Source organism: Macrobrachium nipponense, chromosome 36 (genome assembly GCF_015104395.2).
Source record: "Macrobrachium nipponense isolate FS-2020 chromosome 36, ASM1510439v2, whole genome shotgun sequence".
NCBI lineage: Eukaryota > Metazoa > Arthropoda > Malacostraca > Decapoda > Palaemonidae > Macrobrachium > Macrobrachium nipponense.
In genome coordinates this window covers 54,329,993-54,351,108 of record NC_087220.1, presented here as the reverse complement: position 1 = coordinate 54,351,108, position 21,116 = coordinate 54,329,993, and the positions used below count along the sequence as shown (strand labels likewise).

The following is a 21,116-nucleotide window of genomic DNA, read 5'->3' as shown; positions in this document are numbered from 1 at the left end:
CCTGGCATCGCTCGGGATAAAAAGGGGCATGCCGTCCTTGATGACAAACCCCTACAAGGCGGATTTTGCAATCACTTTCAGAATAAGTAATCACTTGGGATCCTGTCAAGCCAGAGAAGTTGTGAAAATCCGAAGAGTTTGCTGTCAACTCTGAAAGTAGTAAAACATGTGGGGGATATGAAAAAGAGGGTTTAAGGCCCCCTTACAAACGGCCAACGAATTTAGGATTTGACTAAAACCTTCCTGGGGGGGAGGGGTTTATGGTAAAAATTTGGTAGCTCTAGCTCTCATAGTCTGGGCGTGCATAACGAACAGACAGACAGAATTTGCCATTTATATATTATAGATAAGTGAACGTTTGAGTAAATAAAAGAACACTTACCTACAGAGATGATTTCGTGAGTACCCCTAATAAGAAAATGGAGCTCCTTTGATATCTCTCAGAACCCACGTAACTGTAAAAAGTTCAAGTTACTTTTGTAAGTAGTTAAGAAAAAAAAGGAGAGACTAGGTACAGAAATCATCTTTAAACAACTCTTTTTTGAGAAGGCGCGCGCTTTTTAACTTTACCCCCTTTCGTTTTGTTTGTTTTGGCGCCAGAAAGAAATCTCGCGCAACTTTGTTGGGAAATCGAGGAATTTTTAATCGAGACCCAGCATTGTCTCTCTCGTTGTCTTTTGCATTCTTCTTCTTCCTTTGTTGGGGAGGAAGGGCTCTCTCTCTCTCTCTCTCTCTCTCTCTCTCTCTCTCTCTCTCTCTCTGGCCTTTCTTCCCCCTTTCATGTTCATTCTGTGTCACTTTGTCACCCTGTTCAGAAGTGCCTCTGTCTTTTATTTCTTTCCAGATATAAAAACAACCCATATTAGGCGGTTCCTCCTTTTGAAGTCCGTCCAGGGCCCTTTCATCTGTCACTCTGTCCTCAAAGCAAGCTTTGTACCTTGTCATCTACTGTCATCTACTGTCACCCCGTCGTGTACTTTCATTTCCTAATGAGCTCTTTCCCGCCGTTTCGGTTTAATTAATAAATGGGTCTTGGTTTGTAGATTCCGTCCTTCACAGCCGCAGGTAAATTCTCCTTCCCAAAAAAAGAAGAAGAAACAAATCTTGAAGAACAGAAGACAGGTGACACCTTCGGGCTATCAAATGTCAGTTTTGACATTCCCCAACTTTACTCTACTGATTTTCTCGTCTACTCTCTCTCGTCTCTCTCTCTCTCGTCTCTCTCTCAATTATATATCTATATTAAAAAATTAAAATTTTATATATAATGTAATGGTATATATATATATAATAATATAATATTATTATATATTATATATATATATAAGTATATTTATATTTCATGTAATTACATATATACGTACATATATATATATATATATATATATATATATATATATATATATATATATATATATATATATATATATATATATATATATATATATATATATATATATATATATATATATATATATATATATATCATATATATATCTGTAATATATATCGTACACACACACACACGCATATATATATATGTGTGTGTGTGTACTATGTGTGTGTACATACGTATATACAACCTTGCTTCTATAAATTGAACAGAATAGAAACATCTGTGTAACGCGTCCTCCTACAATAATACTAAAACCATGTCCCAGTTTAACTCTCTCTCTCTCTCTCTCTATATATATATATATATATATATATATATATATATATATATATATATATATATATAGATAGATATATATATATATATATATATATATATATATATATATATATATATATATATATATATATATATATATATTTGTACATGTATATGTATATGTATGATGTATTATATTTCCAAAACTCTGTCTCCATCATTAAGAACCACATAAGTACGGTAAAATTGTCTATCGAACCACATTTAACAAATTTAACCCTTCTTAAATGGTCACTAAAACTTGAAAAAAAAAATAAAGACTCCTTCTAGAGCAGTGGTTCTCAACCTGGGGGGCGTGCTCCCCCTAGGGGGGACGTCAGCAATTTCCAGCAATTTCGAGCCATAGGGGGAAAATGACAAATTCTCTAATTATAGGATTCTCTCAACAAGAGCCAGGAATTAGTATCCAGAAGTCTAGTCAGACTTGTTGGTCATTCCATGTTTTGTAATCATTTACCTCCTTCTCTCCCTCCCACTCTCCCTATCCCTCGAGACCCCCTTCTCTCTCTCTCTCTCTCTCTCTTTTTAATTTTCCTTTAAATCTGGGCGAGTATTTTACTCATAGATGCGAGGGGGGCAGGGGGGGGGGGCGCTGGACGGAAGGACCGACTCTCAGATTGGGTGGGCGTTGTAATAAAAAGGTTTAGAACCGCTGTTTTAGAGAAATCGTTAGCAAAAGCCCCCTCCCGCTTACTTGGAGGTCATTACAGCTGGTAGATTTACCGTGTCAATATTCCTTTCGGTTATTTTTGTTTTTGTCTTTTTCATGCGCTGAAAAAGCTTCAGGCGTTATAAGGGTAATGGTATCAGGTTTTGAGGCGTTCGTGGAAGCCAGGAAATGAGCTGGAATGCTTCTGTTTCTTTAAATAGGTATTTTTTGTTGTTCGTGAAGGTGTTTGGGTGTTAGCGAAGGCAAAAGGCGGCTCACTTAGTATAAGGTGATTCAGGGAAGGCAGCTAAGCAGGCTGTTTGCAGAAAGTTTGTAAAGGAAATTGTATTAATATCAGAGAAAGTGAGGCTTAAAACCGCGGGGATATTAAGGCGACTTTAAGATGGACCGTTTTACTCCTTAACCCAATAACTATTTGTTATGGGAAGCAGCTTTGGTGCCCCCAGCTGTCAGCCAAAAGTGCGGGCACCGGGCAGCAAAGATTTCCGCTACCCAAATTGTCGGCAAAAAGTAAAAAACACAACATGGCAACTGCCCTCCCGGGCGCGCTCTCTTTTGAGTGCAGGGGGCTACATTAGCTTATTTTCAGTTTCCGTATCTTATTCCATGCATTTTAACTCATATTAGTGTATTAACATACATACAGCCGTTCCCTTTAACCACTGTCACGTATATATGTCTGCTCTTTCCAGCCAAATATTAATAAGGAAGGAGGGCTGCTCTGAGGGCAGTAGCATTGAATATTATAGCTGTTTCAACGGCATTTAATTTATATATAATCTTCTCAATTCTTCTTATCTTTTTCTCAACTGTCTTAGGTTTATTTCCTCTGACGTGTCGACGGCGCACAGGCAGTCATCTATGAGAGTATACAACAAAGTGAATCAAGATACTGTTTCACATGTATTTATAGCAGGCAGGGCGTGTACAATCGGTGGGTAGGTCGGTAAGCAGGGATTTTAATTGGTCGTTAGATGGTGACGAAATCTGTCCCTGAGGCGTTGAGATCTTCTCTTTCTCTCTGCTTGTTCCTCTCTCTCTCTCTCTCTCTCTCTCTCTCTCTCTCTCTCTCTCTCTCTCTCTCTCGTGATGGTATATGGAGTCAGTTGGTTTCTTGTATTTTTTATGATGGTAGGAAGAAATTCTGTTTCTTTTACCGTGTTGATAGTCGGCTTTTTCTCTGATATGTGCAGTGCCTCAAGATAACGTAGGTGGTCTCCGGTTCGGTGCATGGTCAATAATTTTTGTGTTCGTTATAAGCTCAGCTCTTTCTGGTCTTCTGTTGTGTTTTTCCCTGTAGTGAATGAAAATGGCCCCTTCTTGAAGGTGGCAGGAGAGACGCTTGGAGAGTCTGGTAGTAGCCATCCCGACATGGGAGTTGTGGCATCCTTCCAACGGGCATGTGAATTCGTAGATGACACTCCTTCTCTTCAAAGACGTTTCTGGGGGCGCCGGGTTGTTTTTAAGAATCAGCTGGCTGGTTTTCATATTTTTATAGTATATTATGAGGCTAATTTTATCACCTTCTGCAGCGGGGTAGACATTTTCACTGATTATTTTCCTATTAGCCTTATCGTCTTCCAAATATTTGTGGTGCATATAGTTTTTATAAAATATTTTTATAGCTCCACTTTGGTCGGGAGTTACGGTCGTGCTTTCCCGGTGCCAGTTATGGTCGAACGTCAAACGCGGGACTCCAGAGAAAGAGACAGAGAAAGGAAGGAAGAAGGAATGAGAGAGTGAGAGAGAGAGGAAAAGAAGCTAAGGACATGAAGGGAGGGTTGGGACCTCCCTTCTTGCTATGATATATGGGAGAGACATAAATCAAGGAAAAATAAAGGAGAAATAGAGTAACTCAGAATGTGAATTAATAGCGGTAGAATATATAGACCCCCTAATATTAAAGAGTTCGACACAATAATATAAAAATTGGAAGATATATGTAGAAATCACAAAGACTGGACTATACTCCTATCCGGAGACTAGATTTCCTTTCGTAGATTGGAAAGAACGAAGAGGAGATTGTGGTTGTATTTATTCATGTAGAAGGGTGATAATACCAGTGCCATGTCATTATTGGAAAAGTTGAGTATGAACATAGATAACACGCTGAGAACATGGTCCAAAAGATCCCTCTTACCCTTCATTGGAACTGCTCTAAATCAATTGTTTGGGGTTGATACCGAAGCATATGTAGAACAAGAAAAGGAAAGAATAGACTGACTGGAAAAGTGGGCAGCTGCAAAGGGTATAGTGATAGATAAAGTGATTGCCTCTCACAATCCAAATGCAGAACAAATAGAAAAATTGAAAGTTTTCATAGATCAAGTCGATCAGAATGTAACAAAGAACTCAACAGGATAGAAAATATACAGATTTTAAATACCTTTGCACTAGAAAGTGAAGTGATGTTAGAAGAACAGAAAGGGATGCTCAATGCTGTCCTACTTGCTTACGAAGGTATTTTCAGCCCAACACTAATCCCTCCAAAAGAATTAGAAGACATTATTAAGGTTTATATAATTGAGAAGCATTGCACACCTTTAGTAGAAGATATTTTTATGTACTATAATTTGATAAGTGCCAAAGTAATCCATGACAGAATTATTTTAGTTCTACCTTTCAATACGAAAATTTCAAATGAGCTAGTTTCTGTATATCCCTTTTCTATGTATATTAAAAATAAAATCTTAATTAGAAAGAGACTTAGTGCTCATTTTGCATTAGAAGAACATGGATTAATGTTAGTCTTTTTAACTGATGAACAATTCAATGAATATGTGATTTTGAAAGAAAAAAAGTATACGTATATGTGATATTGATAACTTGTATAAAAATATTAATGCTTTTCCATGTATTCAAGAGATGGTGTTAAAACAAAATCAAGAAAAGGATGTGTGTACAGAGTTATTTAATAAGTCATTGGAAGCAGCTATAGTGAATGAAGACATTTTTGTATTTTCATTAGATACTGTTATAGCCACAGTCACTTGTCCTAATGTCACCACCCAACTGAAATTTAAGAATATTAAGTCTTTTGCAACATCATGTAAGTTAGTTATACCAAATCAGTTATAGTATAAACCACACCTTTTCACTGAATACCATTTCAACAAACATGTGCCATTTAAGAATTACACATTTTCAATGGATGAGTTTAAATTGTCTCATCTAGAATTAATGGAACTTGAGAATTTGAATTATGTTGATGACTATTACTTGTAGACGAAACAGATAGCACCATTTCTTTCATTTGTAAATCTGCTGGTAATAATAGTCACTTTTGTTTTGTTTGTCATCGTAGTGAGGTATTTGATTATCAGAAAGATACAAAAGATACCGACAGAAATGAATAGAAATGATCCATAATTGACATTTAATATCCACATCATTTCTAACATATTTTTTTTCAGATATTGTATTCTGAGTATTCATTTATTATGCTTCTGATTTAATGCACTTTTAATTTGATTATTATGCTTATGATTTAATGCACTTTTAATTTGATATACTTATAAATTGACGTGTTTGACATTTACTATGATTTCTTTTTACATTTTTATTACACTTATTCTTTCTTCCAGAGTGGGAAGAACAGTTTTTATGTGTATCTTGCTGTACTCTTTAATCCTTTTTTAGTATATGCATTGTTCATATGTGTATATTAAACATTGAAGACAATGTTTGATAGGTGGCCGAGTGATGTAATTATAGCTATAAGAAATAATAATCAAAGTACAGTGAAATAACGAGAAAGAGAAAGAGAAGGAGAGAGAATAACCAGAGTATGTACAGTGAAAATAACGAGAAAGAGAAAGAGAGAGAGAATTGAGCCTTGATGTGTGAGTCAGAATTTGATCAACAAGCCTAGACGTAACAAAACCTTCGTCACAGGACGTTGGACCATAACACCGTCACGAATAAAATCTTAAGACCGCCATAAAATCTTTGACCTGTGATCTCGCACCTGACTTACTCAGCTTCTATCGATAATGAAGCTCCACCTCCAGGAGGAGGTATGAACGTATTAAATTATCTAATCCGCCTGGAAGAGGAGGAATTAACATGTTAACCCCACCTAAAAGGGAATGGGGAAAGATAAGGAAAGAAGAAGCAAAAACATTGCCAGGGTCCAAAAATAGATTTATAGACTTTGTAGTTGTAACTTGTATTCTTTGCAACAGTAAAGAAAGAAACCCTGCCGTTCGTCTCATTCAAACTTCTCCTGAGAGGCTAAGACTATTAATATTACTAATCCAAGAAGAAAGAAGTAGGTAAGAGAACATACACTCGAACACTCTACGAAGGCACAACAATGTGAAAATAACCAAAGATGACGTATATTAATGTCTAATTCATAGTTTACTAGGTCGCTGAGATGAATAGTGACACTTCTGATGGCCTGTAAGTCCAAGTTCAGCCCCGATAGGCAGGTTGCGGGTGAGAAGGGGTGAAAAATAAAATTTTTAAAATGACAGATGTTAGTGTATAATTCACTGTTTTCGAGGTCGCTGGGATGGATAGACACACTCTCAGTGCCCTTTAACCCTTTGGTTGCAGCTGGATCATTTATAGTACATTTGTTCAAACAGCCTGGAACCTGATCGTACGATATTGCGTTGACCACCGGCAGATGGAGAGAAGAGCTTGTGGGAGTTGGGTGACAGTCATTTCCAGCCCAGAGATTTCATATTTGACGGCAGTGGTAGCGATATTGTGTCAAAATGTGATAGGAATGAAAACTGAAAGGACTTAGATTATTTATCTGAATTTTTCAATAACGAATTTATGGGAGCAGTTCATGAAGAGACGAACCCACCGTCAAAGATTCCTAGTTGATACTCTTGGAGATGCAGTCAAATATTTGCTCAAGTTTGCTCAGATTACTGTGAACGAAAAGAGATGGTTCCTGTGTTATTATGAGAATGTCACATATAATTAAAGATTACAATGTGTCACTCCTTGTTTCTGACAATGCCACAAACATGCAAATTACTGAAATTCTATCATAAATGTTTTGTTAATGCTTTATTCTGTCTTTCTGTATGTGTGTTTGTGCTTTAGCAAAATATTTCCAGAACGAATGGACAGATTTGAGTGAAACTTGGCGAAGCATTGATGAAGTCCACGAGTATTTGTGTCTTATCAAGATAACTCAAGAATGGATGGACAGATTTTAGTCAAAACTGATGAAAACATTTATTTTGTCTTTTTTTCTGCCTTAGTCAAAGATAATTTATTATTATTATTACTCTTATTATTATTATTATTATTTTTCTTTTTTTTTTTCTTTTTATTCCTTATAAATTACTGTGAATTTCGGAAAATCATGACGATAAATTTCGAATCACAGAAACTGGATATTGCAGAGACTACAAAATACAAATAAATGAATAAATAAAGAAAACTTCAGTACAGATTTCACATGCGTTTATACTTTGCTTTTGCTTTGTAGAACCTTTGACAAAGGTTTAGCTAATGTTTCGTGCAAGTACACTGCTTCGGTGAAAAACTGTTAAGTTATCGAATTCATAATACAGAATTTATATTTCAAAAAGAGTATGATAATCATGGAAAATTCCGGTGTTGACAACCCCCGGCCTATTAGGGTGTCGTATTCAAAGCGGTATGTCATATTCAAATTGCTCATTAACCGCTAAACTGCACGAAAACACAGACATAGACACAGACATAGACACACATGCACACGCGTGCTCAAACTCATTTCAACCATGGACATAACCTCATGAATATTAAATTACACGAGATCATTCTTTCTCTTGTAATCGCAAAGTCCTGTGCTGGCAATTTTGTGTGGTTCAGTCGAGTTAATGCTCACGATCTGTGGTGGAACTTTGTTTAAAATCTTTAAGAATTTTCTCTTTTGTGTGGATGAATTTTAAGTGTCGTGTTGCAGAACCCACAGTAGATAGAACTTTTGCCTTTTTAAGTAGTTTTCATGTCCAGGATTTGTGGAACTTGGTTTTAATATCTTCAAAACTTTCGCTTGTTTGTGGGTTGGTTTTAGGTATCGCGTTGCAGAACCCACAATAGATGAACTTTTGCCTTTTTAAGTCGTTTTCATGTCCAGGATTTGTGGAACTTGGTTTTAATATCTTCAGAACTTTCGCTTGTTTGTGGGTTGGTTTTAGGTATCGTCTTGTTGAACCCACATCAGATAGAACTTTTGCCCTTTTAAGTCTTTTAAATGTCCAGGATTTGTGGAACTTGGCTTTAATATCTTCAGAACTTTCGCTTGTTTGTGGACAAGTTTTAGGTATCGTCTTGTTGAACCCACATCAGATAGAACTTTTGCCCGTTTGAGCAGAGTTAATGTTCAGAATCTGTGGACCTTTGCCTAATATCTTCAGAACTTTTGCTTGTTTGTGTATAAATTTCAGGTATCGTCTTGTAGAACCCACAGCGTATAGAACTTGTGTCCTTTTGAGCAGAGTTAATGTCCAGAATCTCTGGAATTTTTTGTAACAACTTCAGAACTCTAGTGTGTTTAGAATGTATTTTGTTCCGTCTTGCAGAGCCCACGGTGGAGATTCTGGGAGCACCTGACATCTTCGTCAACAGAGCCTCTATGATCAACCTCACGTGCATCGTGCGCCACGCCCCCTTCCCGCCCAAAACGATAACCTGGTACCACGGCAACAAGGTAGGTCGAAGTCGTGACCTCTCCTTTCCGGTAAAATTGAGGACACTTGTTCATTTTGTCACCTTTTCGAAGACTGCTCTTGTTCATTGTGTGGTTCCCAATTTATTCGTCCTGATAGCCTCTCTCTCTCTCTCTCTCTCTCTCTCTCTCTCTCTCTCTCTCTCTCTCTCTCTCTCTTGCAAACTGCACCGCGAGTACATGCATTAAACATGTGCAGCAGGTAGGAGCATCCCTTTTTTCTCTGTCCCTGATCTGTAAAACGTGACATTTTTCTTAGTAAGACTTGGCATCTAACTTTGGTCAAATATCTGCTATTGAAAGAACGCTGCCAGATGTATCTAGCGAATTGTACACAGAGAGAGAGAGAGAGAGAGAGAGAGAGCATCAAGGCACGTTGCTGAGTTTTTCAAAATGTCGTGAAAAGTAAATGGATTTTTATCTTGGAAAGCCATGTCTGGGGTTGGGATGGTAGGTGTGAAAGTCGAGGTTCCTGAAATGAGAGTGATCTAGACTGCTATGAAAGTCGAGATTTCATTAATGGAAGTAATCTAGACTGATATGAAAGTCGAGATTTCATTAATGGAAGTAATCTAGACTGATATGAAAGTCGAGGTATCATAAAGAAAGTGATCCGGACTACAATGAAAGTCAAGGTCCCATTAATGAAAGTGATCCGGACCACTGTGAAAGTCGATGTTCCATAAAATGAGAGAGATCCTGACTTATGAAAGTTAGTTCCATAAGTGAGAGTGATCTGGACTACTGTGAAAGTCGAGGTTCCATAAATGAAAGTTTAGTTTTGTCATAGACAATGTTTTCCCTATGCATTCTATATTATGTTTATGGACGATTTTGGTTTGATAGAATAGAATATATTGACTGGGAGCGTAAGATTCAGTGAGAGAGAGAGAGAGAGAGAGAGAGAGAGAGAGAGAGAGAGAGAGAGAGAGAGAGAGAGAGGTTTGCCACCCCATTACGTAATTAATATTCATCAAGTCACGAATTTCACGTCACGGAATCATTATATATATATTCTCCCAGGCAACTCTTCATCATACAGGTGAAAAATTCAGTTTTTCACAGACCTGACCTTACAAACCACTCACCATATTTGCTGTAACTGTAACCGTCATTTATATAGATAGAAAAATATGACATATATGAAGGAGAAGGCCGCACCAAGATATTCATTATTGATGTAATTATTTTCGTGGCTCAATAGTACAGGTAAAAGTGTGTATATAATGCCATGTGTTTATAATTACCGAGATAATGAGAGATTCGCCGTCATTTGTTTATGCTTTAGTTTTCTGTAAAAGGACAATTGAGATGGCTTTGAATGTATGCCCCCAGATCTCAAAAGCTACTGAGGCTAGGAGGCTGAAAACTGGTATATTGATCATCCACCCTCTAAGCATCAAACATAGAAAAGTCGATTGCGCCTAAGAAACCTCGGCATATTTGTTGCTTGTATACTGATGCTAAACATAGCAGTGTTTGTTGGACCAGCCACACTGGAATGAAGGTTTAAAAAAAAAACGCAGACAAAAGACGGCTAATTCCTCAATATCTCCGCAATTTTCTCATATTATCTCGCCTGTTCCGCTTTATACACACAATTTTCTACACGGTTATTATGTTATAAAACGATATAATCATGAGGCAGTTCAGGATTAGCGCTCTTTGCTCCAAGTGAGCAAAATGCCAGCCATCGCTACAAGTGAACAAAATGCATTGCTCTTGCATTTAGGAGTTCCTTTTTTTCTCTCTCTATTTTTTGTGGTGGGGTGGGGATGGGTTGTGGGGGGCGGTTAATGGACCAATTAGCGAAATGAACTCTTGCCGGGTTTAGTCATTTCATAATGAAAGGTCGACTATCTGAAATGTAATTGTAGCATTTTGGGTTTATTCTTGTATTTATGACTCGCGAGTGAGTTCTCATTATTATTATTATTATTATTATTTTTTTTTTTTTTTTTTTTTTTTTTTTTTTTTTTTTGCTCTTTCACAGTCCTCCAATTCGACTGGGTGGTATTTATAGTGTGGGGTTCCGGGTTGCATCCTGCCTCCTTAGGAGTCCATCACTTTTCTTACAATGTGTGCCGTTTCTAGGATCACACTCTTCTGCATGAGTCCTGGAGCTACTTCAGCCTCTAGTTTTTCTAGATTCCTTTTCAGGGATCTTGGGATCGTGCTTAGTGTTCCTATGATTATGGGTACGATTTCCACTGGCATATCCCATATCCTTCTTATTTCTATTTTCAGATCTTGATACTTATCCATTTTTTCCCTCTCTTTCTCTTCAACTCTGGTGTCCCATGGTATTGCGACATCAATGAGTGATACTTTCTTCTTGACTTTGTCAATCAACGTCACGTCTGGTCTGTTTGCACGTATCACCCTATCCGTTCTGATACCATAGTCCCAGAGGATCTTTGCCTGATCGTTTTCTATCACTCCTTCAGGTTGGTGCTCGTACCACTTATTACTGCAAGGTAGCTGATGTTTCTTGCACAGGCTCCAGTGGAGGGCTTTTGCCACTGAATCATGCCTCTTTTTGTACTGGTTCTGTGCAAGTGCCGGGCATTCACTTGCTATGTGGTTTATGGTTTCATTTTTCGTATTGCACTTCCTACATATGGGAGAGATGTTATTTCCGTCTATCGTACTTTGAACATATCTGGTTCTTAGGGCCTGATCTTGTGCCGCTGTTATCATTCCTTCAGTTTCCTTCTTGAGCTCTCCCCTCTGTAGCCATTGCCAATTGTCATCGCTGGCTAGTTCTTTAGTCTGTCTCATGTATTGTCCGTGCATTGGTTTGTTGTGCCAGTCCTCTGTTCTTTCTGTCTTTCTCCTGTCTCTGTATATTTCTGGGTCTTCGTCTACTTTTATTAGTCCTTCTTCCCATGCACTCTTTAGCCACTCGTCTTCACTGGTTTTCAGATATTGCCCCAGTGCTCTGTTTTCGATGTTGACGCAGTCCTCTATACTTAGTAGTCCTCTCCCTCCTTCCTTTCGTGTTATGTATAGTCCTGTCCGTATTTGCTCTTGGGTGTAGTGCTTTGTGTATTGTCATTTGTTTCCTGGTTTTCTGATCAATGCTGCGGAGTTCTGCCTTCGTCCATTCCACTATTCCTGCGCTGTATCTGATTACTGGCACTGCCCAGTGTTTATGGCTTTTATCATATTTCCGGCGTTGAGTTTTGACTTGAGTATCGCCTTGAGCTCTGCATATATTCTTTCCTGATCGTGTCCTTCATCTCTTGGTGTTTTATATCCCCTCCTTCCATTATTCCCAGGTATTTGTATCCAGTCTCCATTCTATGTGTTTGATGTTTAGCTCCCATCTGCTAGCTTTATCCCTTCAGTTCTCGTTACTTTGCCTTTTTGTATGTTGACTAAGGCGCATTTTTCTATTCCAAACTCCATCCTGATGTCCCCAGATACAATCCTTACAGTCTGGGATTAAGGCTATCTATTTCCTTGATGCTCTTACCATACAGCTTGATGTCGTCCATGAACATCAGATGGTTGATTTTGTTGCCTCTTTTCTTGAGTTGGTACCCGGCATCCATCTTCTGTAGTACTTTTGTCATGGGAATCATGGCTACTACGAAGAGTAGTGGGGACAGTGAGTCGCCCTGGAAGATCCCTCTCCTGATATTAACCTCTGCTAGTCTTATTCCAGAGCTTGTAAGTATTGTATTCCAGTTGCGCATTGTATTTTTGAGGAAGCTGATGGTATTTTCCTCTGCCCCATATATTTTCAGGCATTCTATTAGCCATGTGTGTGGTATCATGTCGAAGGCTTTCTTATAGTCTATCCATGCCATGCTTAGGTTGGTTTTCCTTCTCCTACTGTTCTTCATTACCATTTTGTCTATCAGGAGCTGGTCTTTTGTGCTCCTACACTTCCTTCTGCAGCCTTTCTGTTGGTGGGGGGATGGTGTTTGTCTCAATAATAAACAATAAATTTATTATTATTATTATTTCTTTATTATTATTATTATTATTATTATTATTATTATTATTATTATTATTATTATTATTATTATTATAAAGAAATGTAGACAAAAAAAGATATTACAAAGAAAACCAAACATAACAAAACAATAAATGAAAAAAAAATTACACTTAATTTGATCTTAGTTGTTCCAGCGATTCGTTTGCTTAATCAGGAAGGTCATTCCACAGCTGGGTCACAGCTGGGTCAAAACTATGACCTAAAATTACACCCCCAAGAATGCTTTAGGGTAATTGAAGAGAACACTGGTTTAGTGAATATTCAAAAGTAATTTCATGTCATCACTAAATTGTATTAAAGTTTTTGCAAAAATCCCATTGAGAAAGTTTTCAATATTTCTAAGTACAAGTTCAGCCATTTTCATTCTTTTAACGGGTGATTATGTGAATGTTCTTAAGAATATTGCAAATTCTATTTAGTTTTGCAACTATGGCGCCATTGTGATGAATCATACTCTAATAGGCTATCATTCTTCGGCGTATTTTGTGTTCCAGGACTTAATTTAATTAGAAATGAATAATACACCTTTTCATATCATCTATTAAATATTATGTTATTCCCAATTCGCTGAAAGCTATTCCATTCTGTGAAAAAAAAGACTAGTTTACAGATTATCGATATCCTGACGAACACGTCGCCATCTTGCCCCTCCTCCGCAGGTGATGAGTTACATCTCCCCACGGGGAGGAGTGAGCGTGGTCGAGGAGCGTGGGGAGACCACCACCAGCTTCCTCCTGTTACAGAACGCCCACCCATCCGACTCCGGAACTTTCGCCTGCCATCCGGAAAATATGGAGCCGGCCAAGGTCACGCTCCACGTCCTCAACGGTGAGTATAGGTCTAATGGCAGAGTGATTTTGTAGGTCTAATTTCTTTATTCTGATCCACTGCCTCTTATACCAGGGTTCCAAGGTCTGGTGCAAGCTTGTAAGGGTTCACTTTTTGTAGGTGAGGTTGCTGGCCCTACAACCATGCCATGCCCGCTTACCCACTCCACGAAATTTCAAGTTTCGTAAAAAAAAAAAAAAATGGAGTCAGAACTGACATGAAACTAAAAGAAAGGCCACGCTAGATTAGCTACATAGACTCAAACTTGAGAATAGCTCATTTCATTTTCAAATAAAGATAACGATTAAATATCTGGATTGCTAAATGTATATTATTTCCTGGGTAATTCCAGAATTCGTGTACCGAACACGTAATTAAATTAACCTGCATAAAGCATTAACCTCTCCATATGCTCGGTGGTCCGCTGGAAATGAGTTATAATTTTATCCAGCGTAAAAGTTTGTAGAAAAGTCATTTGGGCCATTACGTAACTCTTTCGTTCAGAGGAGATAATAAAAGGAACTGAACTTCCTAATTACATGCTAATGGCTATGAAATTAGATTTATTGTCTTTTAGGGTCAAGAGGATACTTTACATTAATGTAAAGTTCTTTCAGTCTGTGCTGTCGTCGACACTGAAAGAGAGTGGGAAATATTCCGCGTCTTGATTCGCTGCTTAACTGCGCCTAGAGCTGGATCGTCTTTTGTTTTATATAGTTTATCCAAACGCTTATCGTCGTTCGCTGTTTTTCACAATAATTCACTATAGAAATTAAAAGACCTGCCGTCAAAATGATAAAATTAATTCGCTCCCAAGTGGACGCAAATTCGCCAATAAATTCGCGTGAAGGTAAACTTAATTGGAAATGTATAAATATGTGAAAGTTGAACGCATCCGCCCGCCCTTTTGTTTTCGTGGTAATTTTTTTATTTCTTTTTGGCGTCCGCAAAAGCCAGGAAAAAGTATTTTATATGTTAATGACCGAAATGGAATTGGCCAAAGGATTCCACTTCGAAATTGTAAATCGTCATTGCTATTCATAATATGAATAAATTCATATGGATGGAGACAAACAAAAAGAAGCGAATCTACGCATTTTAAGTACATAGTCGCCACCAAATGTACGATAATTTAAAATGTGACCTACGCTAACCCAGAAGCCACAAATTGAGGCATTTTTAGGTACTTGAGTCAATTCAGCTGAACTTAATTGAAATGAAAGTGTTTTTGATAACTGCAGCTAATATTCTAGCCTTATTACGTTTGGAATTGTGATTTTAGTCTGTGCCAACACGCCAAAATGTAAACATTAATTTAATATCGACGTCCTCACTGATTACTTACTATTACAGTAAAACAGTTAATTGATTGAAATAATTCAAGTTCAATTTAAGTCAGGCTTATTTCATCAGCAGAAGAATTATTAATTTAACCCTTAATAGCAGCTTCTTTTTTAAACTAAACTTGCAATATCTAGGAAACGTAGACTCCACGACTGGATTGTTCGTAGCTTGCAAAAGAAAGTACTTTTATCAATGCATATTTTTACTCTTTATAGATGCATTTATCAAATATGGGTATGCTAATGCTACATATAACTATGTATTTACCATGTATTAGAATGCTAATGTACTGACATACGTCTGCTTAAGTAATAAAACTGGGAAATGTTGTTTCGCAAAGTGGGAAGTTCCTGGTTCCTGGTTCTTAAGCGCTCACTCCACAAACACTACACCTTATGAGGTGCAAAGCTTTATTCCCTTCTTGTTTACTTTACTCATTATTTAGTTCAACTATACTTTATGTTACTTCAAAATGTTTATTTTAATTCATGTCTATTATCTCTTTTTTGCAACCAAATTAACCCCGAAAAATTACATATATTTCTAAATTAAATGTACGCTGTCAAGTTCTCACATCCTCTTCTTCGTTCGTCGGCAGGCGAGAAGCCAGCAGCCATCGCAGCGAACTCCAGCAGTGTCAACTGCCAACCGCCGGGGCGGATCTCGGCAATAATGGTGGTCGTGTTCATTGCCAAGTGCGTCATGACGTGAATGGTTTAAAAACTGTATCACTACCTGTGCTTTCTCGCGATATTTGACGAATTCTTTAGTCCAGTCAAATTAGGCGTGTGTTCATACATGGACAAGTCTCTTATTGTGTTTCGTGTAAGTCACTGCGCAAAGATTAGCCAAAAGATGGCGTTGCACTCGCGGTATAGCAAAGTTCCAGAATATTCTACTTGCAGAACTGGCCATCTTTTAACCTTTCAAGAGCAACCCCAGCTTATGGCTAACCATCATATAGTGAATTACATACATAAATGAAATAAGAGGTCTGTACCCATGAAATCATTATTGTTTCGAATTTTGTACATTTTAGTTGTAATACTGTAAGTCCCTTTAATGAGCTAAAAGTTGGTCTGCATGTTCGTTATCCCTTTAGAAATAACATTGTACAAGTCTGCCATTGGTATGCCTCCAGCTTTGCAAGTTATCTTGGAAATTAACTGCCAGTTTTCACTCTTTCTTGAAATGTTCCTCTAAAAGTAAGGGCCATGGTAATTTAAAGCGAATGTCAGCAAATTCTTACCATATAGTGTACCCAGGGCCGTTTCTAGCTATAGGCGGACTAGGCGATTGCCTAGGGCCCCCAAGCCACCATGGGCCCCCTGGGTAGCTTGGAAAATTCAAATTTCCCAAGCCACCTAGGGGCCCCCGATGAAAAGTTGAAATTTCCCTTTGCTTGCTAAATTTGATCCTGTCATGAAGCACCACATTGAGCGTGTTGAGAGTGGCCAGTTTAGTCATTCCAGCTATCTTGGAAATATCATCCAAAATGAACTTATTGCCTCAATCAGTGGGAAAATAATGGGGACAGTGGTGGCTGAGATTAAACAATTCAAATATTTAGTCATTTTGGACTGTGCTCCCGATATAAGCTGCTAAGAACAGATGTCAGTCATCATAAGGACTGTTAAAATGGACAAAGCACCAGAAATCTAGGAACATTTTATGGGATTTCTTGTAGCTTCTGAAACAACAGGTCTTGGTTTGTCAGCATTGATTTTGAAGAAGCTAATGGAGCTGAATATTCCTTTTGATGATTGCAAAGGACAATCATATGATAATGGTGCCAACATGAAAGGGAGGAACAAAGGAGTTCCAACCAGACTTCTTGAGAAGAACCCTCTTGCACTTTATGTTCCATGTGGTGCACATTCCCTACACTTGGTAGTATCTGATGTAGCAACAGATTCAACAGATGCCATCAGCTATTTCGGCAATGTACAGAAACTGTACAGCTTTTTTTCAGCATCACCACAAAGATGGGCAATCCTAAGGGAACATGTTACTGTTGCACTCAAGACTTGGAGTAACACAAGGTGGGGGAGCCGTTTTAACAGCATAGAGGCTGTGCGGTACCAAGCCTCTAATATAAGGGAAGCTTTGCTGAAGATCAGGGAAGTTACGGATCCTCTGACCAAGGTAGAAGCTCAAAGTTTGGCAGAAGAGGTGGGGTCATACCGATTTATCATTTGTACAGTTGTAGCTGGTATGGTATGACATTCTACACCATGTGAACCATGTCAGCAAGCTCCTGCAGTCTCCCAAAATGCATAGATGTGGCAGTTGACCTCCTCACTAAAGCAAAAACATCTCTGACTAACTACAGAAGAAATGGCTTTGCTTCAGCTCAGACATGTGTGAGGAAATGAATGTAGAGGTTGTACTCACAGAGAAGAGATTAAGAAGCACAAAAAAGCACTTTGCTTATGAAGGCCCAGATGAGCCCATTGCAGATGCCATGAAGAGGTTAAAAGCAACATTCTTTAATGTTGTTGACAAAGCCATTCAATCCTTAACTGATAGATTTGAAACACTGGGTGAAGTGAGAGGCAGATTTGGAGTGCTGCTCAGTTTCCAAAAACTGGATGATTAGGCATTGAACAACCAGTGTGACAACCTCTGCATGACATTAAGCGCTGGAAATGAAAGTGACATTGATAGAAAGGAACTGGCTGTGGAAGTCAAAAACTTGCCAAGCTTACCCTCAGATGATATGACTGCTCTTGAGCTCCTCACCTTTATCCCTCCCCCCCCAAAAGAAAAAAAACATTTGGAGGAACTGTATCCCAATCTGTGGGCTGCCCTGAGAATCACCTGCACTCTGCCTGTGACTATGGCGGCCTCAGCAGAGAGGAGCTTCTCAAAGCTGAAGCTCATCAAGACCTATCTAAGGTCTTCCATGGGACTGGATCGACTCACTGGTCTTGCAATAATGATCATCAACCATGAGGTTGGCAAGCAGGTTGACGTCATGTGAGGACATCGCTCATGAGTTTGCAAGTAAAAAAGCCAGGAAGCAGATATTTTGAGGACAATACATTGTTACAGTGAATAATTCGAATTATTAGTTGTTTTTCTGCTAAGTGTGACTGTGGTGTTAATCAAGCATTATTTTAAGTGTTGGTTTTTTATTGTCTTTGCACTTTGAAATAGATGTGAAATGAATAAATGTGAGGTGTAATAGTTTCTTGCAACTTAGTAGACCATCTAAAGGGCTAGGAATCGCTTCATCATAGTTTGACAAACCCCTCGGGGATAAATGAAGTGCCTACCTACTTATCTATCTAGGGGCCCCCAAACAGCATCTTGCCTAGGGCTCCCACAAAGCTAGAAACGGCCCTGAGTGTACCCAAGCTAAAACCCCACTTGTGGCTTGAAGGATTTCCACTGTGCATATTGACCTAGGGTCTCTGAGATTTATTTAAAGATGCATATAGTCTACCTGTTTATTCATCACCAGCCACTGCCTGGCTTCTGTAGGTCTTATGTGGGTCGAGACTCTGAAGAGGCAATAAGTTGTCCCTTGCCTATCTTGCTTATTGAGGAAATTTGAACCTTTACTGTAACCATTGCTCCAGTCTCCAGATAAGTATTACACTCAGTGCCGCCCACACTGTGAAATGTATAGTATCTATGATATTCACCCATGGTGTGTGCATTACCTATAGGTATGATCAAAAGTAAACAGTATCAGATAAAGTTTTCTGCTTTCTATCAATGTTATGTGGAAAACTTCAGCCAACTAAGCTTCACTGCAGTGTTGCAGAGTTTGTTGTAGCTCTGAACTTGTGAAGCGTTTCAGACCTCACTACTGCTGGGGCTGACTGATAGGTTTATTTCAGTCATCACTGATATAATTAGTGGCAAGTAATATGACGAAGGCGCAAGCTATGGTAATCTTTAATGGTATATTAACATGAGCTGTGGCTATTTGTAATTTCCCTCTGCTTTCTGAGAGTTATTTTTTGCTCCCTTGCAGCTAATTTTTGTAATATTAATTGAGGGTTAATTGGTAATTTTATTCTTTACGGTCTTAGAAAAGTATTGCACATATGTAATGCCATATCGACCTCATGCCACCTGAATTATAGTGGTTGATGTGTAGAATTGCTGTTGTGCTCATATATACAATTGTCTACCACTGAGTATACAAAACATTGCTTGGAATATTATTTATTTATTTATTCATCAATAAACAGGCGTATTTGACATGCATAGCAAATCTGTGCCCTCGCCTGATCAGACATTTTTACTTACCAGTAATCTACCTTACTCCCTCCATGTCTTCGTGTCCAAACAACCTCAATCAAAAACTGTCTGACAGACAATATTTTTGTTTATGGACTGAACTTCAAGATTTTGTGTAAATTAAAACTACGGGCATTGCCATTCATGATGTCTTCAGTCTGTTTTTTTCGGCGCTGACAGTAAAAACCTTCAGCCAATATCACTTTTAACCAATGGTCGGTACTTAGCATCGACTTCCACCAATCACAGTGAGTTCCGTGATGTCAGTTGTGGATTTTTACCGTCTGTTTTCTCTTCAGTTATCATTAGCTTCCTCTTTGCTTTAATCACCCTATTCACTCTTGGACTTAACTGGATTTTCTTCTGGAGAGAGAGAGAGTTGCTCAAATGTTTTTAGTTCCCTGACTCCAAAAATAAAACGCTCAGTTTCCTTTGGAAGTTGGAAGTTTGATACCATATGGTTCGACCTAAATTTCTGTACAAAAAGCATTCTTTCGAGCTACCATTAATCATATTCTCTCTCTCTCTAGCCCACTCAAGTATTTGCATAACCGTTTTAACACGGTCCATTTCACTTGAAAACAATTTATCTCCGCTCTTACGAAGAATTATGCAGAAAATAGATAAGCAAATGGGTAAATTGAATACGTATAAGACGCAAAGGAAACTTGTACACACGCAAGTGAAAGAAGTGTGTACGCAGCATAATAAACACTGCACATTTAAGTCAAATTAGGTAAAGAATTGTCACAGTTTTCCACTGGCTTAAATTTCTAAACAGCATGCATACCAATTTCCAGCTCATAAACTCCCCACTCCCCACCAGTTTTCGTCTTACATTTGACTGTACTAATCTGTGATGTTTTCGAATTGACGTTGAGTGTGTGTGTGCGTGTGTGTATACGTGTGGATGTACTTGAAATACATAAAATATAATTAAAATAAGGATTTCATTGACCTTAACCCCTGCTGTTTTATGAATACTTGAAGCCACGTTATCTTGGCATTATCTTAGTACAGACTAAAACTCACGCACTAGGATAGGCCTAGTGCTCAAGAAATTTTCCACAATTAGAGAGATTATCTGATACTTAAAATGTGGAGAAATATATCAAAACGAGTGTCTATAGGCGCAAATTGGTAAAAAAAAAAAAAAAAAAAAAAAACGGTCTCCGTTAAACTGAGGATGCAGGATGATTGTCACGAGGAAATCAGCAGGTGTACAGAACTGGGATGATGTTGCTATGGGCCACATTTTCCCAAAACCATCGTGTCAAGACAAGACCACCGAGATCTTGAGATAGAAGGCCTGTTCGATGTTTTGTGACGTAAGCAAGGGTGGTCCGACCTGCTAGCACTGACTACGCTGCCAGACGAAAGAAATATATACAAACCCTCGCCAAATTCTATCATTTTTGGTCTGCCAGTTATTAATTTACTTTTACTTATTTTTTCGTCTACACTAAATAGTGTACACCAAATAATACTTACTCGAAACACAAGTTATAAGATTAATATAAAAGGCTGAACCAAAACAATTTCTTTAGTTGCAATACAGTGTCTATCAAAGAATAAACAGCAGTGGACAGGTTTACATCACTAAAAAAACATAGTTCTT

General features: G+C 38.2%; 1 protein-coding gene across 1 annotated transcript in view; it reads left to right on the top strand.

Moving 5' to 3' along the window:
* The window catches only part of LOC135203665 (zwei Ig domain protein zig-8-like), a 30,405-nt gene extending 10,092 nt beyond the window's left edge, over nucleotides 1-20,313 (top strand). The window contains exons 3-5 of the mRNA XM_064233547.1: nucleotides 8,921-9,048; nucleotides 13,732-13,900; nucleotides 15,843-20,313. Coding sequence (XP_064089617.1) covers nucleotides 8,921-9,048; nucleotides 13,732-13,900; nucleotides 15,843-15,955 — 410 coding nt within the window. The 3' untranslated portion in view covers nucleotides 15,956-20,313. The remainder of the gene's footprint in view (nucleotides 1-8,920; nucleotides 9,049-13,731; nucleotides 13,901-15,842) is intronic.
* Nucleotides 20,314-21,116: the final 803 nt, after the last annotated feature.